Source organism: Macrotis lagotis, chromosome 5 (assembly GCF_037893015.1).
Source record: "Macrotis lagotis isolate mMagLag1 chromosome 5, bilby.v1.9.chrom.fasta, whole genome shotgun sequence".
Lineage (NCBI taxonomy): Eukaryota > Metazoa > Chordata > Mammalia > Peramelemorphia > Peramelidae > Macrotis > Macrotis lagotis.
The window spans coordinates 97,299,927-97,321,344 of NC_133662.1; the positions used below are offsets into that span (position 1 = coordinate 97,299,927).

At 32.7% G+C, this 21,418-nt stretch overlaps 1 protein-coding gene across 4 annotated transcripts in view; it reads right to left on the reverse strand.

Moving 5' to 3' along the window:
• The window catches only part of USP45 (ubiquitin specific peptidase 45), a 90,379-nt gene that overhangs the window by 56,246 nt on the left and 12,715 nt on the right, over positions 1 to 21,418 (reverse strand). For 3 of the 4 annotated variants that reach the window (XR_012468499.1, XM_074187229.1, XM_074187231.1), the window contains exons 2-5: positions 20,429 to 20,538; positions 15,031 to 15,200; positions 12,813 to 12,916; positions 11,974 to 12,074 (exon numbers count right to left, since the gene is read on the reverse strand). Coding sequence is in view for 3 of the 4 variants with exons in the window: in XM_074187229.1 (XP_074043330.1) it covers positions 11,974 to 12,074; positions 12,813 to 12,916; positions 15,031 to 15,200; positions 20,429 to 20,528 (475 nt within the window). In the remaining variant the exon portion in view is untranslated. The remainder of the gene's footprint in view (positions 1 to 11,973; positions 12,075 to 12,812; positions 12,917 to 15,030; positions 15,201 to 20,428; positions 20,539 to 21,418) is intronic. The other variant, XM_074187230.1, reaches the window with a different exon arrangement.

The following is a 21,418-nucleotide window of genomic DNA, read 5'->3' on the forward strand; positions in this document are numbered from 1 at the left end:
AAATGGCTCTGTGGTAGCTGAGATCTGTTATTATTCATTTTAGGAACTTTTCTAGAAGAAAGTTTTGCCAACTTTCATGCCATCCATGAAAAGAAATCTTTAAAATTAAAATATGCAATTTGTGGATTTGTACACCATAGATATTAGATATAGATATAGATATAAATAGATATATAGATATATAAAATAAACATTCAAAAACATCTGGGATGGTATCTTAAAGTAAACAATGTTCACCAGACCATCTGGTCAAAACTGCAGGCAAAAAAAAAAGCATAAACATATGGAAAAGCAGATTTTTCTTTCCCTTTAGCAGTATGGGATGACAAATGTCAAACCCAGATAAGTACACGCTTCACTGTTCAATGCTTTGCAGCACCACCTGGCTCTTCCTGCATAGCCACCATATATGGGCAGCATTGCTACAGTGGACCTTACTTCAGGGCAAACTCAATAAAATCATTTTATTTTATGGTTAAGCAGCAACTTCACACAAGTAGCAAGAATCTATTTAAATTTATAGAAAGAGAAAATATACAAGCCCAATTAAGCTGTAAGACTTAAAAGTTTTATTTATTTGATATCAAATATTGTAGGCTGTAAAGTTTTTTTATAAGAATGAAATATATTTGGTTTTTTAATGAGTGACTTATTTTTAAAAGGATTCTTAATAGCTTTATATTTTTTTTAAAATAAGCTGTAAGACTTACAAAAATGACTTAACTTGGGTAGCCAGGTGGCACAGTGAATAGAGCACCGGCCCTGGAGTCAGGAGGACCTGAGTTCAAATTTGGCCTTGGATGGACACTTAATAATTACCTATATGTGACCTTGGGCAAGTCACTTAACCCCATTGCCTTGTCAAAAAAAAATGACTTCACTTAAGAAGGACTTACAAGTATTTGTCATGTTTTGCAAATAAATTATATTACACAGCACACTATTTACAAAAACTTACATTTTACAACTGAAGCAATAGCAACTAATATATAACAGAAAGAACTATAAGCCTTCAAATGAATAATGTCAAGTCTTAAAAGTCTCCTAGGTAAAAAGCAACTATGTTGTTTGAACATTTGAGTATCTCTAGATTATTTTTATGCCAAGATGAAATTTATCAGAACATGGTTGAGGTAGCTTTAAAGAAGGTTTTGTTCAATAAAAATTATCATTGTCATTTATAATAAAACTACTAATCATTCTCATTAAGGCAAGTCATAACTTTTTTACTACAAAAATCTAATATATGAACTATATCTCTTTATTTTATTTTATTTAGATTTTTGCAAGGCAAATGGGGTTAAGTGGCTTGCCCAAGGCCACACAGCTAGGTAATTATTAAGTGTCTGAGACGGGATTTGAACCCAGGTCCTCATGACTGCAAGGCTGGTGCTTTATCCACTACGCCACCTAGCCGCCTCCCAGAACTATACCTCTTTAAAGAGAAACTCATTTAATTCTTCAATTTCAAAAGTCACAGTGACAAGTCTTCCTATTTTTGGCATTTTTCAAGTTATCAGCAACATAATTTAAAAGAAAAGATTGTCCTATCAATGAAAGACCCTACCCAACCATACTTAAATTTTATCTTTTATTTCTTTGGTACCAATCCAATTTTTGGCTTGAAATATGAAAGCCCAAAATATATGTTCATATTTTTATAGAAATATAGCTTTCTATTTCTTTTTTATTTTTTGTAAGGCAAATGGGGTTAAGTGGCTTGCCCAAGGCCACACAGCTAGGTAATTATTAAGTGTCTGAGACTGGATTTGAACCTAGGTACTCCTGACTCCAGGGCCAGTGCTTTATCCATTGTGCCACCTAGCCACCCCAGCTTTCTATTTCTATAAAGATACACACACACATCATACAAATAACAGAAATAAGTTATTTCTATTATGTTTCAAACACTAAACTAAAGATATTCATGAATAACACTAAGACTATGTTCCATTCAGTTTAATTACAAGACTGTAAAACAATCTTTTTAGTCAATGCTCAAAAAATTCTTTTTAAAACTTTTAAAGTTATATTTCATTTTTGAATTTAAAAAGAATTTGTCCATGTATATAGCATAACATAAAAAGAGAATTCAATATAAAACCATGAACTTTCATTCATACTTTTGACTTTCTTTTGGACCAAACTATGTAATAAATATTATATATTGTTTTCAGTTATCCTGCTTTTCTCTGCTTCCTTCTAAGTTCTCTTTTGTTCTCTGCTGGGCACTTTTAATTATTTCTTCCCTCCCTTCCCACCCCACCCTACAGAAGGCTACTTTTGGATAAAAATGTGCATGTTTACAAATATATGTAAAACCATACTATATACATACTTCTACTTATCAATTCATTCTCTGGATATAGCTGTCATCTTCCTTCATTGGTCCTTTGAAGTTGAATTGAGTATTTATAATACACAAAATGACTTAAGTCATTCAAAGTGGTTCTGGGACAATATTGCTATAACTGTATACCACATTCTCTTGATTCTGCTCATTTCTCTCTTCGTTTTGATATAAGTCTTTTCTATGTTTTTCTAAAATCTCTTATGGCACAGTAGCATTCCATCACAACCATATAGCACAACTTATTTAGCCATTCCCCAACTGATAGGCATCCCCTCAAAATATACTTCTAAAAATTCTTCTCAAAATTTTAAGATTCTTAACTATAGTTAAGAGATGGTAAAGAGCATCATATGTCTATATTTGGAAGGGACTTCTGAGGTTATCTAGTTTAAGTTCCTCATTCTACAGATGAGGGACCTGGGGCTCATATATTTAAATAATCTAAACCCTAACAAAAACAAAAAACAAAAAACTTTCAAACCATCCAGAAGTTATTAAAGTACCCTCAATCCACCAAATACCATAATAATATGAACTCTTCTCTTTTAGATGAGAGAGGAAGCAGTGTAATGGAGATTGGAACAAAGAATCCTGATTTTGTCACTTACTAGCTATTACCTTTTAACTTAACCATATTTGCCCTGTATCTATCTCACAATGCAGTGTAAAGAAAGCACTTTGCAAACTATAGCACATTAAATACAAGTGAATCATTATTTAAAAAATGATTCTGGTTACTGAACAGAAATTTCACATATTCATAAAACAATTCATTTTCTTAAAACTGCTAGAGTGAAAAAGAAACCCTCTTAAGTTTAGACAAAAACAAAAATGATTTTTATTAATGTAAAATGCATGTGAAATGATGAATAAAATGTCATTATCAAATATATCTGTACAAGATAGTAAAGAATGTAAACCAAAATAAGGAAAATTATATAAACATACATAATTTCTTGACTTTACTGTTTCAGCTTATAGTATTTCTGTAGTTAACATTTATACCCATAATTATCTTTCAGGCTCAAAAAAAAAAAAGCAAAGCCTACAGATACTGGACTTTGAATTAATTAAGACTACAAAAGTTTAGTCACCTGAAAGTCAGATCCCTGTAAAGTGTTCTTACTATACCCACTGTAAAAGTCTCAGTACTATAAGAATATAAAACTGATTGAAATACCTGAAAAGCGCCTAGAATTATTTTCTGAACCACTTTGTCTCTGGCTTAGTTTATTTAGAGCAATTCACAAAGCATCTAACCATACTTTACATGATGTCACCATATTCATAACCAGAGGCTTAGATCATTTTTAAAGGTAGAGCAAATCTCTTTTACCCACATACACTTAATTGTTTAGACATTATTTTAGAATGAATAAACAGCAAGAAATAGGATGATGGAAGGAGTAGTGGATTTATGGTGAAAAGGTCAAGTTTCGATTTATTGGCCCTGGTACTTCTTCCATCAGTGACCCTGTGCAACTCTCCTTAACTCTATGGACTTTTACTTTCTTCCTCTTAAAAGAAGGAACTTTTGAACTTTCAGAATGCCTTTTTTTTAGCTCCAAATTTAATCTGTTTTCTACCAAATATCAAAATATAGGGAGTATATAAAAGTATACAAAAGTCTAAATAAAAATTGTCAAAAATGAGGTACTTTAGATTATCTTGCTAAAGATAAAGTTAGATTTATTTGCATTTTTAAAAATACAAGAACCAAAATAGTGAGTATCTGTTTACTTATAAAAAATAATATAAAAGAATACAGATACTAACTACTTACTAGAAATTAATATCAGGGGCAGCTAGGTGGCATAGTGGATTGAGCACTGACCTTGGGGTCAAGAGGATGGGAGTTTGAATCTAGCATCAGACACTTGCCACTTACTAGCTATGTCACTTTGGTCAAGTCACTTAACCCTAATTGCCTAGCAACCAGGGTCATCTCCAGTAGTCTCAATTCATATCTGGTCTTTGGACCCATTGGCTCTGGAGGAGAAAGTGAGGCTGGTGACTTAGCATAGCACCCATTCACTCAAATCCAATTCATGTGTTTGTCATGGGATTACCTCTCCTGATATCATGGTCTTCTCCAAGTACAAAAGACAATTATCATCATCAGAAAATAATATGATGTACAAATATCATTACCTCAACACTATTTCTTAGCATAACGTTCATGTGATACAGAGGAAATTACAAATTAATGTCATTCTTGATATGAATATAATAAATATATTTTGTCTCATTTTTCTTGTAAAAGGAATTTCTGAGTTCTCTCAAGAAAGAATTTTTTTTTGTCCATTCCACTTATCTCCCTAGTTAAGATTTTTTTCTTTAAAAGATAATGCTAGGAACAACAAATTGTAGGATCAGATGTGAAATCCACACAGCTGCAAGCATTCTTTTGGGAATCCAGCATTGGGGTTCATCTCAATGGCTTAATGCAATTACCTAAAGCAGTCATTTGGTATTAATGTAATTTGTACATATTTTCAGCTTAAGAGAAGTTAAGTCTTTATGAGAAATAGAGTAAGAAGCAGTTGCCTCATTATTCTACCACACAAATATTAAATAACAAACATTTCATTTTTGCTTTTTTTAAAAAACCCACTAATTTTATCAAAGGTCAAATCTTAAAATACTTGTTTTGAAAACAATTTACATGCAATTTAACACAAAAGATGATTAAAAAATACATAGTTATGCCTATAATTTTTTTGAAGAACTATGCCATTAATACTGGGACACATACATAAGGCATTTTTTCATCAAGAAAATTTACCAGTAATACTAAAAAGAATGAAATGGTTAAAAAATCTAAAGGTTTATTTCTTTTAGAAATAGTGAAAAACTAGTGTTAAATATTACTAGGAATTACTAAGGAAATGAATCTTGATTAATTCAAACTCCTTATATTTTTTTCTCTAATAACCAATATATTTATAAAAAGAAATTTAACATCAGTCTAATTTAGGAATAAACTAATAAAAAATTCTAACAAAATTATTTTAAGTTTTTGTGTATCATCTATTTAAAATTCAGATTTAATTAATATTAAAGAGACAATAGGCAGCATAACATAGTAGTAAAGCTAATGCCAAGGGTCTAGCTTCTGACACAAACTGATTTGCACTGGTAGAGGGGATTTCCCCAATCAATAAAATGATTGGTTCCAGTATAAAGATCTTAGGCTTTTAAGAGCAAGCAAATTCTTTTCTTTTTTTTTTTTAGGTTTTTGTCAGGCAAATGGTGTTAAGTGGCTTGCCCAAGGCCACACAGCTAGGTAATTATTAGGTGTCTGAGGTCGGATTTGAACCCGGGGACTTCTGATTCCAGGGCTGGTGCTCTATCCATTGTGCCACCTAGCTGCCCCTAGCAAATTCTTTTCAACAAAACTACTAAGTAGCACTTTATTCTTGGTGGTAGAAATTTGGAATAAGAGAATTTCTTTTCTCACTACTGAGAAAGATGTGATGTTGGATGATTAGAGGAGAGATATGACAGAGTAGATAAAACACTAGACTAAGAGTCAGAAAATCTAGGCATTCCTACTCAGAAGTTTATAGCACTACACTGCTATTACAAAGGGTCATATTTTTATGGTACTATATTGCTGGTACTCTGTAAAGTATTACTCCAACATACCATTGTGACACAGAGATGACCTTGGATTCTCACAGTCTTGGTGGATTTAATATTTATCGGTCTTACAGCAAGTAAGATTTTGTGTATAGGCTGGATGATAGAGTATATAAATGTCATTTGAAGACTAACCTTGTTAACTTTGGAAGTATTTTCCACCAGAATGGCCACAAGAGCTTCTAAAAGTCATCAAACTACACAAAGTTACAATACCCACAAATTGTGAGAATATACCTGCTGAAAAATCACTGATCTCTATAATGTACTCTATCATACTTTTTAGACCATAGATTGGACTCAATGGCCAGTGAGGCCCAACTCTCAACTTCTGAAATTCTCTGATCTTCCACTGATTAATGTTAAAATAAATAGCAAAGGAAGTTACTTGAAATCATCTAAAACTTTTTACTTCAAGCTCATTTTTTTTTTAGGTTTTTGCAAGGCAAACAGGGTTAAGTGGCTTGCCCAAGGCCACACAGCTAGGTAATTATTAAGTGTCTGAGACTGGATCTGAACCCGGGTACTCCTGACTCCAGGGCCAGTGCTTTATCCACTACTCCACCTAGCTTCCCCTACCGCCTAGCGGCCCCTTCAAGCTCATTTTCAAAAGGATTATTATCTTTAATAGAAAAAATGTTACAGGCGGCTAGGTAGCAAAGTGGATTGATCACCAGCCCTGGAGTCAGGAGTCCCCGAGTTCAAATCCGACCTCAGACACTTAATAATTACCTAGATGTGTGAGCTTGGGCAAGCCACTTAACCCCACTTGCCTGGCAAAGACCTAAAAAAAATGCATTGAAATAATGTTTATCACAAACTGCAAAGATTATCTGTGTAAATAGAATACTTGAATTTTATAGCAACTAATTACTGAGTATCTACTACATGCATGGCATTATGTAACACAGATTCTGCCTTGAGAACCTTACATTAACAAGTGAAATAGTTAAATAATTCAAGGTAAAATATTACTGAATATCAAAATGAGAAATACTGGCATTATCAATAAAGTTCTGGGAAGGAAGAAGTAAGGGCTTTGTAGTCCCTGCTGCTACCCCTTCATGAAAAGGTTCAAGGTGAATCTTCACTGATAGGATTTGCAAAGACAAGAGAAAAGAGGGAAAAGGAAAGAGAAGGCAGAGGGAAATAATTTAGAAAAGTAAAGTGATAGGAATGAGTGTATAATCTTTGGGGTGGTAAAGATGGTCACTTCGGTTACAATGTTACTGTGGTGGAGAATAAAAGAAAAGGTGGAATATGTATCTTGGGAAACAAATAATTATTTCCTTAAATTTTAATATTATTTCAAATTGTAAGCTCCACAAAGTATATTAATAATTCAGGTTATTTTTATCTTTGTACTTCATTACTTCTATGGGCATATGATTGGACAAAAGTGGGTACTCTTTCCAGTGAGGAAAGATCTATTCAGATCTCCATCCATTCATGACTTTTCATCATTCTGTATCTTCCTATAAATGTTCCATAGGGGTAAGAGAGGTGCAGAGGTGGTCAATAAATAAGCTCTTAACATTATATAGGTATCAACACAGCACACAGATAATTTCTATGGATTTTGTCTAGTTAAATGCAAGTCACACTCAAGACCAGTGGTCTCTCAAGTGATGAGTGTACATTTACTAGGGTGCATCACCTATAATCCACTCAGATAATGGAAGAATATATTAGACTTATTTATTCTTTTCTGGAAAAAAGAAATAAACTAAATTTTACTAATTAAAAAAACAACTATAATTGTGCTGCCCTTGCTCAAATCATATACAGTACATAAAGTCTCTATGAGGAAGACTAGGAATTCCACAGCTCAGAGAAGTTGAGAACTCACTCAGCTGGAGGCATATTATGACATTTTTCAATTTATATGTGTCCAATTAAAAGAATTTGTAGATGTAATTAAGTTTCTAAAATAGATGAATGGCTTAGGAAAATCCCTGAAAAGAAACTATAAATTACAGATGACAAAAATAAAATAACACAATTAAGTGAACATTAAGATAAAAGCACTTGCCTTCTCTTGCTTCTAGTAACTCTTTTTCAATTATATTAAAAAAAATTATGATCCATTAAGCTCCAAAAAATTGGCAAAAAAAATCCCCCCAACCTATGGCATGATCATGATTTGAAATACGGATTCACAGATTACTGTCGATGTTGAATCTAAGCAAATTTAGGTATGCCTTAAGATATTAACTAATGATAACCTGAAGCCATAATGATTACCAAGGCTTTTAAAAACTAAGATCTCAGAACATAAAGGGGCAGAGAACTTGAATTATAATATTTTATAAGTAAAAATTATATAGCCTTACAGGCAAGAATAACTTACCCACCAAACTAAGCATAATATTATAGGGGAGAAAATAGACCTTTAAATGATATAAAATACTTCTAAGCCTTCCCGACAAAAGGCCTTGAGATACCTGTGTCCCTTCTGAACCCTTTTAACAGCATCAATAGTCAGAGAGGGAATCTAAGTAGACAAGACTGGGAACAATTCTATTTGTCTTGATAATATTGAGACGAACAGAAGAGACTGAAAGAAATACATGGAATGGAGGAGAGGAAAAGGAAAAGAGTATTAGGGAAAATTATCTCCCATAATCAGGGTGAGCAAGTAAACATCTCTACAAATGAAGAAGGGGTGAGGTAACTTCAACCTTCCTCTTATTTAAGCTACTCACAGGAAAGAAGAAAACATGCATATGCACATGCACACACACAAATGCAGACACACATGCTCGTGCATACACAGGCATGCATGCATAAATATGCATTTTATTCCATGGGAAAATAAGAAGGAAAGGGAAGAAAGGAGAATTAGAAGGAGATTTAAGAGAGGAATTAGTTTTAAGGAAAACAAACTCCAAAAATATGCAAAAATATTTATAGGTCTTTTTGAGGAGACAAAAAATGAAATTCTGAAGTGGTGTCAATAATTGAGGAATGGTATGGTATTTACAGCTTGTGATGGAATATTATGTGCTGAAAGAAATGACAGAGAGGGTTTCAGAGAAATCTAGAAAGTCTTGTCTGAACTGATATAAAGTGAACAGAAATAGAAAAATCTTATGCATTAACAACAATTCAACAAAGGCAAACAACTGAAAGAATTCAGAACTCTTATTCAAGGAACAATTAACCACAATTCCAAGGAATTATGATACTAGCCACACTGCCTGATAGAGAGGTAAAGGACTCAAGAGTATTACTGTTACAAGAAAGATTTAATAGAGGGTAAGGGGAAGCTAAAGAGAAACAATAAGAGTTTTTTAAAAGGAGTAACAACAAAAACTTTTTTAAAAATCAGTTTCTAGCCAGCTTTAGGAAACATGGACATTACTTTATTGTATCATTTTATAGGCTATATTATCACTTAGATTAAGTAGATAAATGTTAAATCACATTTAATCTTCACATCCTTTGAAATTTCCATTAATACTACTAACTTTTATTAACTACTCTTTCAGTGTCTAAGACTGTAAGTTACTGATGAAATGACAATCTGCATTTGTAAAGAGAAATCCCTCATTCAGAGATTCTCTTCCAAGTTACATTCTAAATCTAAATCTGTATTTTATGAACTAGCAGGTCCTGTCTCTAAGCCTTAAATATATGAGAAAATAAGATGAGACTATACTTTAAGAATGTTTAATTGATAATATTCATGCCCAAAGGAATACATCCATATAATGCTTATGGCATCATTAATACATACTAACTAAACCCTATATTATTTTTAAGTTCCACTCTCATTATTCTGTAATATCCTCAAAATAGGACCTCCCTTAGGTTCACTTGACTTAAATCTTATTAGTTGAATGTTATAGTGCAACTTCAAGATATTACTAAGTACAGCTTGGACTAGATTAAAAAGTAATTGGATAACAAATAATATAAACTTGTGGCTTTCTAAGTCAGTATGTGGCCTGCAGGGATTCACTTCTTTTTTGAGGTTGATGCCACTGTAGTAAGATACAAACTAGTAATTACTTTTTTAAAAAGAGGGACAACTTCAGACTTTATTTCCCCACCCCCACACAAAAGTAAATGAGAAAATATCACCAACTATTGGCCTACTTTCCAAACTCTTCAAAACCTTCATGGGCAAAATCTGCATCATCTTTTATGAAGGTCAGAAAGGCAGTAGGCAAATTTTTTTAAGATGATATTTATTGTTCAGCAGAATGAGTATTTATATGGACAAAATAGTCTGACAGAGGAAGAAAATAAGATCCTAACATTTGATTGATGACTATAAGAAATCATATTATAGGAACAGCTAGGTGGACCAGTGGATAGAGCACCGGCCATGGAGTCAAGAGTACCTGAGTTCAAATTCGGCCTCAGACACTTAATAATTACCTAGCTGTGTGGCCTTGGGCAAGCCACTTAACCCATTGCCTTGAAAAATCCAAACCCCCCCCAAAATCATATTATATAAAGAAAAACACTATCTTTAAGGGTTCTCCACCAAAAAGGTATTCCTAAGGTTTTTTTTCAATATACATTTTAACTTTAGACATTTAATTCCATGTGAAGAATATAACATATTACTTTGTTTTATTATAGAATTAACTTGATTATTGTTAAAATCATACAAGATTCTTTGAAATATATCACATAGGAAATAACTTTTATTATCCTCTGATTAAATGCAATGACAAAAAGATGAGGACAGATGATCAGCTCTCTCTTCTTCGTTTGGGGGGTAATGAAGAGTACAAATGATAAATGCAAAAGACAACTGCTTTTGTTAAAAGAAAAGAGAGCTCTATAAGAGATAAGAGATAGGGTGACATGACCATGTATAGGAAAAAAATATTTAAGGCATCAGTACACTTTTTTTAAAGCAACAACAGCATCACTAAGAAAATCTTGGGGTTACATGTTAAAAAAAAATAGTCCTGAGAATCAATTTACCAAGGAATACTCAAAATATATATAAATGCATTTCCAGTGATACAAAAAAGAAAGCTGAAGGGGGGCATTTCTCATTCTTTGTAATGGTAGAGAACCACTGTGTATGACCTTAAGACAATTTTTAAATTATATAGGATAATTTTACTCTTTATTCTTTATGATAAAAAAAATTTTTTCAAGAAGGGGATGGTGGAATATTCTAGGAAATGTGATATAACCACAAAAAATATCAATGAAAATACATTCATAAAAATCTTCACAGATATAAAAAACCTGATTTTTAAAATGACACATTATGTGGTTGATCATCTGAGGAACAAGTTAGTCACTCATCCAATCTCCAATATTTAGCATATTCTTCATAATTAAGCTTTGGCATAATTCACACACTTCAGCCCTGCAACTCCAATAAAACCCCAAACAAAGCTACTTTCTCTAGCCCAATACAACACTATTCTATTAAGCTCTAGTCTACTCAAATCTTTCCCAGTGTTTCTACTCCAGATTCAGATCTCTGTTCAGTGCTCATCTTGAGCTTTTAAAGTCTAAATTTTAACTACTTAGGAATACATCTCTATTTACAATAATACTCCTATGGAACTTTCTGTATAACACTGTTGTCTAAATGTTATGTTTTTATGAAACTAACATATTGAAGAGTACTTTGGAAGGGAAATGGAGGGAGAGAATGACTCCTTTCTTTTTTTTTTTTTTGCAAGGTCAATAGGGCTAAGTGACTTGCCCAAGGTCACAGAGTTAATAATTATCAAGTATCTTGAATCCACATTTAAATTCAGGTCTTCCTAACCCCAGGGCAGCTGCTCTATCCATCAAGTCACCTAGTTGCCCTGGGAATGATGCTTAACAAAAATTGTTGAATGAAAATGAAACAATAACAATTATATTATGTGGGATGTGCCTGTATTCAATCCTTTATTGTTATGTTCATGTAATTGTGTATAGGTTGTCATTTAAATGTATTAATTATCAAATATATGCTGCTGCATTACAAGTCCATGATAGGTCATACTTACTTGCTTCTGTTTTAGAAACATGCTTCTGTAGAAAATCAACTATTTGAGCCAAAACTTTTTTATTACGATGTGTTGATAATTCTTCATCACATTCATAACACCTGAAAAAATATAAAATTTAAACAAAACTGATAAAAATACCTCAATGATTTTGCATAGCTGATGGTAGTAAAATTGTTTTACACTTTTGCAATTTGAAGATGAAAATACTTAAGAAATGAAAATTCTCTTTGAAGTTCTCCAAAGTGAATTGATTGTGCTTTCAAATATTCACAGATATAAAATGGTGGTGGGAGAAAGAGCACTAAATTTGAAGTTAGGAGACTTGGGATATAATCACAGATCTAGCTATCTGACATTGAGCAAATCACTTAATCTCTCTATGCTTCAGTTTTTTTATTTGTAAAATGAAAATACTTCACAGAGGTTGTTAAGAGGATCAAAAAAGAAAAATAGAAGCAAGTTCTTTGTAAACCCTAAGTTTCAAAAATAATAATAACAATTGCCATCATCATCATTATTATTATATTATTTAAAGTAAAAACACTGATTCCATGGTACAGACTAGTGGAAAGATTAGCAGATTTGAAGTCACATTAAATGATAACAACTCCAGGCCCCAGTACTTAATATAGTTATGAGCTTAACCTTTCTGGATCTCAGCTTTCTCACCTTTAAAATAGGAGTAGAAACTAGATGAGATGACTTCTAAAGTCTCTTGTGATTCTAAATCCTATGGTTCCATAATAATGGAACAATGCAGGTTCATTCTATAAATGAATATATGTTCTATTATTTTCCTTCAGGCCTAATAAAAGAACTCAACAAACTTTACTTACCATATAATCCATGTGCTAAGACTGATAATAATACAATGGGGTTCAGTGCGGGAAGTCTGGAAGTGTTTCAAAGAATGCTGGTCTTCTGAGTTTTGACTACATCCCTAAAAACAAACATTTTATTATGTGAATTAAAGAGCCTTGATTTCAAATCAATTTTAATTTCTATCAGATGTAAATTTATGTGAGGTAATTCTTTTTATGTTATAAAGTAGGAAACTGCTTCAGAAAATTTCTTACTAAATCTTTATTTCTTACCTAAAGATTCATTTTGTTGTACAAGCACTGTGCTAAATGCTTTACAAATATTTCATTTGATCTTAAACTCAATTAAAGTCTCCAAAAGGAAATAGCCAGTGACTGAGAACTTAAGTTCTAACTATCAACTCCTTAACTTTATCACAAAGGTAAATTTAGTGGAAGCAAATAAATGCCAAATGATACATTTATCAGAGATTGGTATTTAAGAGAATGAATTGAAAAAAGCTGATTCCATCTACTCAGGTAAATGAAGCTGACTAAACAAAGCTAAGAGAAAGATTTCCTCTAGAGCAGCTGTGTCCAATTCACAGCCACATTCATATGGCTTGCATCTGCCTAACCTGAAAATGAAGGTACTGGCGAGCACAAGCACCAACACTGCAACATCACAGACCACCTTAACCCTTAACTTACATGGCTGGTCTTTTTCACATAACTAAAATTATGCAGTCTCACAGAATGCCGGTTTTTTTTTTTTTAGAAAGATATGCATTGGAAGGATTTGCATGAACTGATACTGAGCGAGATGAGCAGAACCAGAAAAATATTGTACACCCTAACAGCAACATGGGAGTGATGATCAACCTTGATCAACTTGCTCACTCCATCAATGCAATAATCAGGGACAGTTTTGGGGTATCTGTGATGGAGAATACCACCTGTATCCAGAGAAAGAATTATGGAGTTTGAACAAACACCAAAGCTTATTACCTTTAATTTAGGGGGAAAAAATCATTATCTTATTATATGATTTTGCTATTTTTTTATACTTTATTTTTCATCCTTAAGGATATGATTTCTCTCTCATCACATTCAACTTAGATCAAGATATACCATGGAAACAATGTAACGACTGCCTTCTGTGGGGGATGGGGGGAGGGAAGCAAGAATAGGGGAAAAATTATAAAATTTAAAATAAATAAAATCTTTCTTTAAAAAAAAGAAAAGACATTCATATAGGAATTAGCATCTTTATTTTTCAAAATCTTGCATGAGTCATAATTGCCACAGACAATTTTATTGTATGCAGCATTAATTGTATTCTGTCACAGAACTTTGAGAATAGATCTCAAGATTATAGAAAACACAAACTACATTTCAGCATATTTTCTACTCCATTCTCATTTGATGTCAAATGTTGCTTGCAAACTTTCAAATAGAATGTATAGAGTTATAATCAGATATGAACTAAAGAAAAATTTATTCAAGTGTTTAACAGATTTTTAGAAGTTGTACCTACCACAAAAAAAAATAACTGGCCATTCCACAAACATGGCCTGTTCATGATGTCTTTTTTTTTTTAGGGAGTATGTATATTTGCAAGCAATTTTTTTCCCCAAAAAATGAAAATAGAACAAAAAATTTAGATGAGCATCTTGAAAATATTCTTTGCATCACTACAACCTCTACTGAACCAGATGTAGATAAACTGGCATCAAGAAAGCAGATTCAGTGTTCACATGCCAAAAAATGGCATTGTTTAAAAAGTAAATGTTTTATTTATTATTATACTCATTTTTATTATTATGCTCTAATACAATGATACATTTTATTATACTTATTGGTGAGATGGGTTACACTGTAGTCATATGTCAATGTTAAATTCTATATAAGGTCCTTGACAAGTTTTTGTTGGGAATGAAGCCCAGAAGAGCTAAAAAGTTAGACTCTCATGGTAAAGAGAAACAAATGAAGCCTAATTCTCCTATTCTCTAGATCAGATGCTGGGGAGGAACACTCTGTGACAGTATTAACAAAATTACAAGCATATTTCCTCACCCATGGATAAATTTAAAAGTCACATCTTCCATTTCATATTGCATAATGGTTTCCTACACCCAAAGAATTTATTTTGAGTCTTACGAAACTAGTGACAGCCCTAAATGCCAAGAAATTATCAAATTATTAAAAGAATAAATAAAAGACCACTTTCCCACATTTGTAACACTTTTCTTACCTGAAAACCACACTTGAGACACAACCAAATATCAGGTTTTATTGACTCTCCATCACAAAGCCTTCTTTCCTTTAGACATTCTGAACAAACTGACCACAAATTCTGAGCTACTGCTCTCTTCACATGGTGGACACTAACAGCTTGACTTACATGCTGGCAAGTTAAACCTGCTAAAAAAGAAACCTATTTACTGGAAATGAATTATTAAAAATTATTTTCCAAAGGAAGAACTTTTGAGGAATACTTTAAAAATAAAATCTCCACATCAAGAAAAAGCTCATAAAATTAAAATATCTAAATTGTACTTAAGATTTCAAGACTGAAACAATGAAATGTCTTCCCCCCCCATTCAAAACATATATCTAAAAATCTTATTGCAAAGGTTTCAGTATAATAAATCTATTGATTTTAATACAGGGCAGGACAGAGTAGATATAAATGAGCAATAAGCTATATGGTATAAGAATTTTATTCTATACTGAAACTTCCTAACAATGCTTTCTCTGATTCTTGTTTTCTTTGACCCCCATTTAAAGTTTTCCTGGCAAAAATACTGCCAATTCCTTTTTTCATTTTAAAGATGAGGAAACAGGTAAATAGGGTTAAATGATTTGCCCAGGGTCACAGAATTATAAAGTATCTGAGGCCAGATTTGAATTTAGAAAGATGAGTCTTCCTGACTCAGGTCAAGCATTCCATCCACTGGTGCCCCTAACCGTCCTCCCTTAATCAAATAAAAAAGTCAATTCTGTCAGGTGAATTAAATTCCCAAACACAAATGGATATTGTATTAAATAATCTTGTCCCAAGTCTATTCACTAATACTAAACAAAAAAGTACAAGCACTTACAGGGAGTCTTATGATTTGAGAAAGGGACAGGAATTTTAGGCAAATGACCCTTCACTTCCTCCCCAACTAGCTCAAAGTAATTTTCTCACTTATTTACTAAGAACAAGCTAAGTGTTTTAACTTCCAGTTAATGAATGGAAGAGGACCAGAAAAAGCAATATCCAGATAAGAACAAGATACAAGACCAGGAAAACTAAGGAAGAGATTTTTGGAGTAAGAGTGGAGGGGGAAGGAATATATACAAAATTCTTAATGGTAAAGGTAAAGCATATAAGGTAAAGGACAATATCAGATTCCCAAAGTATTTTTGTCTTTTAATTGCAATTGTCAAGATATTAGCAGATACTCTATTTTCCAGAGCTAAGGTCTAGCAAGGAGGCTGTGGCCTGAGCTTGGCATAACAACAATCCTTTGCACTCACCCTCTGGATGATCACAGGCACAGTGAAATCCCAGAATTGATTCAGGTGTTCTCTAAGCTCAAACAAGCACTTGCTATATCTATGTTTTGGAATTGAAGACCTACTATGAATAAAATTTGCTTTGCTGTGGAGTTCTCCGTCCAAAAGCAACAAGATGGCTCCTCAGAGAAAGCCTGCAAAATGGGTAAAAACCAATATGGGGATAACCTGGGCCAGGCTACTTGAGAGGTTTCCAGGTTCCTTTAAATCTGTTCTGAGATGTCAGAGGGTTCTGAAAATCCAGTGCTCTGAACCTCAAAGATCCAAGTTGTGTCTTAGCAAATAAGGATATCAGAACAAGAACCAGATGACCCAGAGGAAGACAAAAAGCAGGACTTTTTCAATTATTTTTATGATTTCTTTTGGATATAGGCCTAGTATTGGTATTACTGGGTCAAAGGGTATGATCAGTTTGATTGCTCTTTGGGCATAGTTTCTACAGAATGGTTGAATTAGTTCACCACTCCACCAAGAGTTCATTAATGTTCCATTCTTCTAACAGCCTCTGTAACATTGATCATTTCTTTTTTGTCATCTTAACCAAAAATTTAACCTTCAACCAAAAGTTTAGTAGGCAGTAAAATCTGGCTTTGGCACAATGTCACTTTTCAAGAACTAAAGCTATACTTTAGTAAAGCAAAGAATGCAATGACCAAAACAAAACAATCAAAATTGCAAATTTTGAAATTCAAAAAAAAGGGTCAATAGTTTCATTAAAAAAACTAAGCAGAAGCTCAAAGGAAAACATGAATTTTACATATGAACTACCAAATTAACTAGAAAATAATGAAGAGATAAAATGAGATAAAAGTTTCAGAGGAAAAGAACCAGGAGAATAAATAGCTTAGAAAAGAAAAAACTAACCTTACCTAAGAAATGGACCCAGTGAAAACTAGAATACATTAAACATAAACCAATGGCTCCATGACAAAATAAGAATCATTAGAACAAAAATCGTAAGACTGAGAAAAATATATAAGAAAATTTGAGTTTCCTGATAAAACCAGTTTTTTTTAAATGAGTCCAGATGCTTACTTTCAGGAAGTCATAAATGAAAAATGCCAAGAATGTTTAGAATCAGAAAGCAAATTAAAGCTAGAAAAACCCCACAAATCACCTCTGGATAGTCCTTTCAGAAACCAACAGTACTTTCAAGGTACCAAAAGAAAATGCCATAACTAGCTAAAACTCCCAAATCAAAGGAAAAAATATTGTCAGCATCTTAGAAAGAAGTTCAAGTACCAAGAGACCTCTCAGGTCACAGAATCAAGACTTTACCCTAAAAAGCTGAATATAATTCAACAGCATTTCCTTAAATATCTTAATTAGAATACAGATTATCCAGAATTCCTGATGAAAAGATCAGAGCCAGGGAATTCTGAAGTACAGATTAAGACTTTAAACTTAGAAAAGTAAATATATTTGAGCATTTGGAAAGAGTTGGATGATGATGGAGGGCTAACATTCCAGTAAGAGAAGAAATAAGTGTCTCTTCCGAACTTTAATGTCTTCAAAGAGTTTTGAGGAAGTTAATTAAGAATAACAGTTTCTAGGGATGGATTAGGTCTACTTTGAGGGTTTAAGAGAGGAAAAAGATTGAAGTAAAGGCAGAATTCTTTATAGAAAGGAGGAAGAAGGATTTAAAACTTGCTATATCTCATAAATAAGATGCATGAGAATATACAAGCACGGAGAGAGGAGTGGGAGAAATGGTATCAGATGAATTTCGTTCTCTCCTGAGACATACATGAGAGTTGGACACATACACACAGTTCAGTGTAGAAAAAAATCAAACTCAACAGCAGGGAAAGAGAGGAAAAGGAAGGACATTCCTCAAAAGCAAAATAAACTTCCTAATTCTAAGCAGTAAAAAAGGTAGGATAAGAACTGGAATCTACATGGATACATTAGAGTATCTTTTTTAGACAATTGGGGAATGGCCAAACAGTGATATATAAATATACTAGAAAATTATTACATCCTAAGGAGTGATGAATGAAGAAAAAATTTCAGAGAATTGTGGGTACGATGAACTGACTGAGAGTCAAATGACCAGAATCAAGAGAATAAAACATGCAGGGATAACAATGCTGCAAAGGAAAGCAACTCTTATATAGATAATTGAATCAAATTTATAAAGTTACAAGTCATTCCCCAATTGATAAATAAATGGTAAAAGGATATGAACAGGCAGTTTTCAAGTGAAGAAATTAAAACTATATAAAGTCATATGAAAAAATGCTCTGTATCATTACTGATCAGAAAAATGCAAATTAAAACAACTGTGAGGTACTACTTCACAACTATCAGATTGGTTAAGATAACAAAAAGGGGAAATGATCAACATTAGAGATGCTGTGGAAAGATTGGAACATTAATGGCACTGCTGGTGGAGTAGTGAACTCATTCAATCATTCTGGAGAACAATTTGGAAGTATACCCAAAAAGCAATAAAACTGAGCATACCCTTTGACCTAGCAATACCAATACTAGGATTATATCCAAAAGAAATCATAGGGACGACTAGGTGGCACAGTGGATAGAGCACTGGCCCTGGAGTCAGGAGTACCTGAGTTCAAATCCAGCCTCAGACACTTAATAATTGCCTAGCTGTATGGTCTTGGGCAAGCCACTTAACCCCATTGCCTTGCAAAAACTAAAAAAAAAATCATAAAACAAAATGGAAAAAATATCTCACATGTTCAAAAATATTTACAGCAGCTCTTCTTGTAGTGGTGAAGAATTGGAAATTGAGAGAATGCCAATCAACTGGGGAATGGCTGAACAAATTATGGTATATGAATCCTATTGCGTATTACTGTTCTATAAGAAACTATGATCAGTTGGATTTCAGAGAAGCAAGGAAAGAATCATATAAAGTGATGCTGAGTAAAGGGAGAAGAATCAAAAGAACACTATACCCATTAACAGAAACATTGTGAGTTGATCAACTATGGTGGATACAGTTCCTCTCAGCAGTTCAGAGATCTAGGACAACCCTGGGAGACCTGTTAGGGACAATGCCATCCATATCCGAGGTGGAGGGAACCAACCACAGAATCTGAATATATACTATGTTCACTTTTTAAAAACTTCTCGTGTTTTTCCTTCCTATCCCATGGTTTTCCTTCTTTTGCTTTAGTCCTAATTCCTCACACACAAAATGACTAATATGTAAACATGGGGGTAAATGTACAAGTATAATTTTTACTGGACTGTTAACCACCAAGGAGGGAGTGGGTAGGAAGGGCAGGTGATAGAAAAATATGCAACTTAAAAATATGCAGGTGTATAAATGTTGGAAAAACTTCCATAGCACATAACTGGAAAAATAAAATGAAATAGCAATTAAAAAGAAAAAAGAAAACTCTAAAAGACTTAAAAACTTTGAATAAGGCAATGATTAAACCATAACTTGAGAATGAAACATGTTACCCTCCATCTGAGAACTAATGGATATAAGGTAAAAAGAATATTTGTTTTTGAACATGGCCACTGTGTAGACTGGTTTTGTTTGATCTATTTATTTGTTACAGGGGTTTTTCCTTTCTTTCTCTCATACTATTTGGGGAGAAGGGTGCTGATAATAGTTAGTATTCCTATTGATAGCTATAGTGAGGTCCTCCCAAAAAATAGGGCTAAGATGGCACTTCTAGAAAATGTAGAGAAGGAGGCAGTTCAAAAGGAAGGATGAGACAAGCAGGGCAAATCTGAAGGTACCATATAGGATTTATATATTTTTAAAATTCTTAAATTACATAGAAAAAAATCTTAAAAATTGCAATGTAAAATTCTGAAAGTATTCTGTTAACAGTTAAAAAGCTCATTATTTTATAGTGAAATGAAAAAATAATTTAATAAATTGTCTAGTATTTTGGAAATAGTGGTAATAATCATATAATTTTCTATATATGCATATTTCCTGAGTATAATATAATTTATTAAAACCAAGTTGATCAATTTTCAATGCAAATATTAAAAAACACCAATCACAATTTAAATTCTTAGTTTTATAAGTAATAAAACATGAGTAATATTTTGCTCATTTTTTCAAATCTTTTTTTCATTTTCCAAAAGTCATAATTTACCAGCAATGTCATCTGAAGAGTCTTCATCTGGAGGAGTATTAGGTCTTCTGTTTCTTTTGGTTTTTTCAGAAACAGCCCTGGATGGATCTTTCACCCGCATCTGTTACTTGCTGAGAAGGGGAGGAAAAAAAAGTAAATTACTCACATTCAACATTTCTTTTCATGTGTTAAAATTCTGAGATATATAAATAAATAAGGTTAATATCCTAGTAGGGTGTTAAAATCAGGCCTCAGTGAGACTTGACTAAAAATTAAGTATTTTTGGAAACCAATATTGAGGGGTTAGATATTATACCCAAATTGGGAGTGGTGGGGTGGTGGGAATGCATATTTTAAGCCTCTATAACAATGAAAGTTTTCATGTTATCTATATGTATACTCTAACTTGAAATATGATATTTTCACTCTGCAGATAACCTGTATGTTATTTCTACTGTTTAATTCCATTTTTCCAAAATGAAAACTGTAAAAAAGTTAGAATTTTTGAAATTTTAAAAACTCCTTAGAATATGTAAAAACTTTGTGAAAATTATCCACAAATAGTTCTTCTATCTTTTTGAGCAAAATGTTTTATGTCAGGTTATCTTCTAGAACATAAAAAGTTTGGATTTATTTTACTTTTTAAAACTGCATTGATATAATGTAAAACCAAAAATAAGCCATACAAATTATCCTTCATCTATAATTCTGATTGCTCATGTAAAGACACATATCCTTCCTTTATACATACTGTAGTAATTTGTCTTCTTTCATGCTCCATTTTTATATTTCCTAAATATAGAGTATAATCCTTTCACTTTTAGTATAGAACAGGTTTCTAGATGTGAGCTACTTATAATCAATCTCCATAAAAGATCTTTGATACTTCATTGTGATATTGTGGTAAACTCCACTGCCAAAAGTCTGTATCAGCACAGCAAAATATAAGAAGGCATATTTCCAAAGAGTGGACCTAGAACCTCTCAAACAAATATCAGTTTATAATTATTT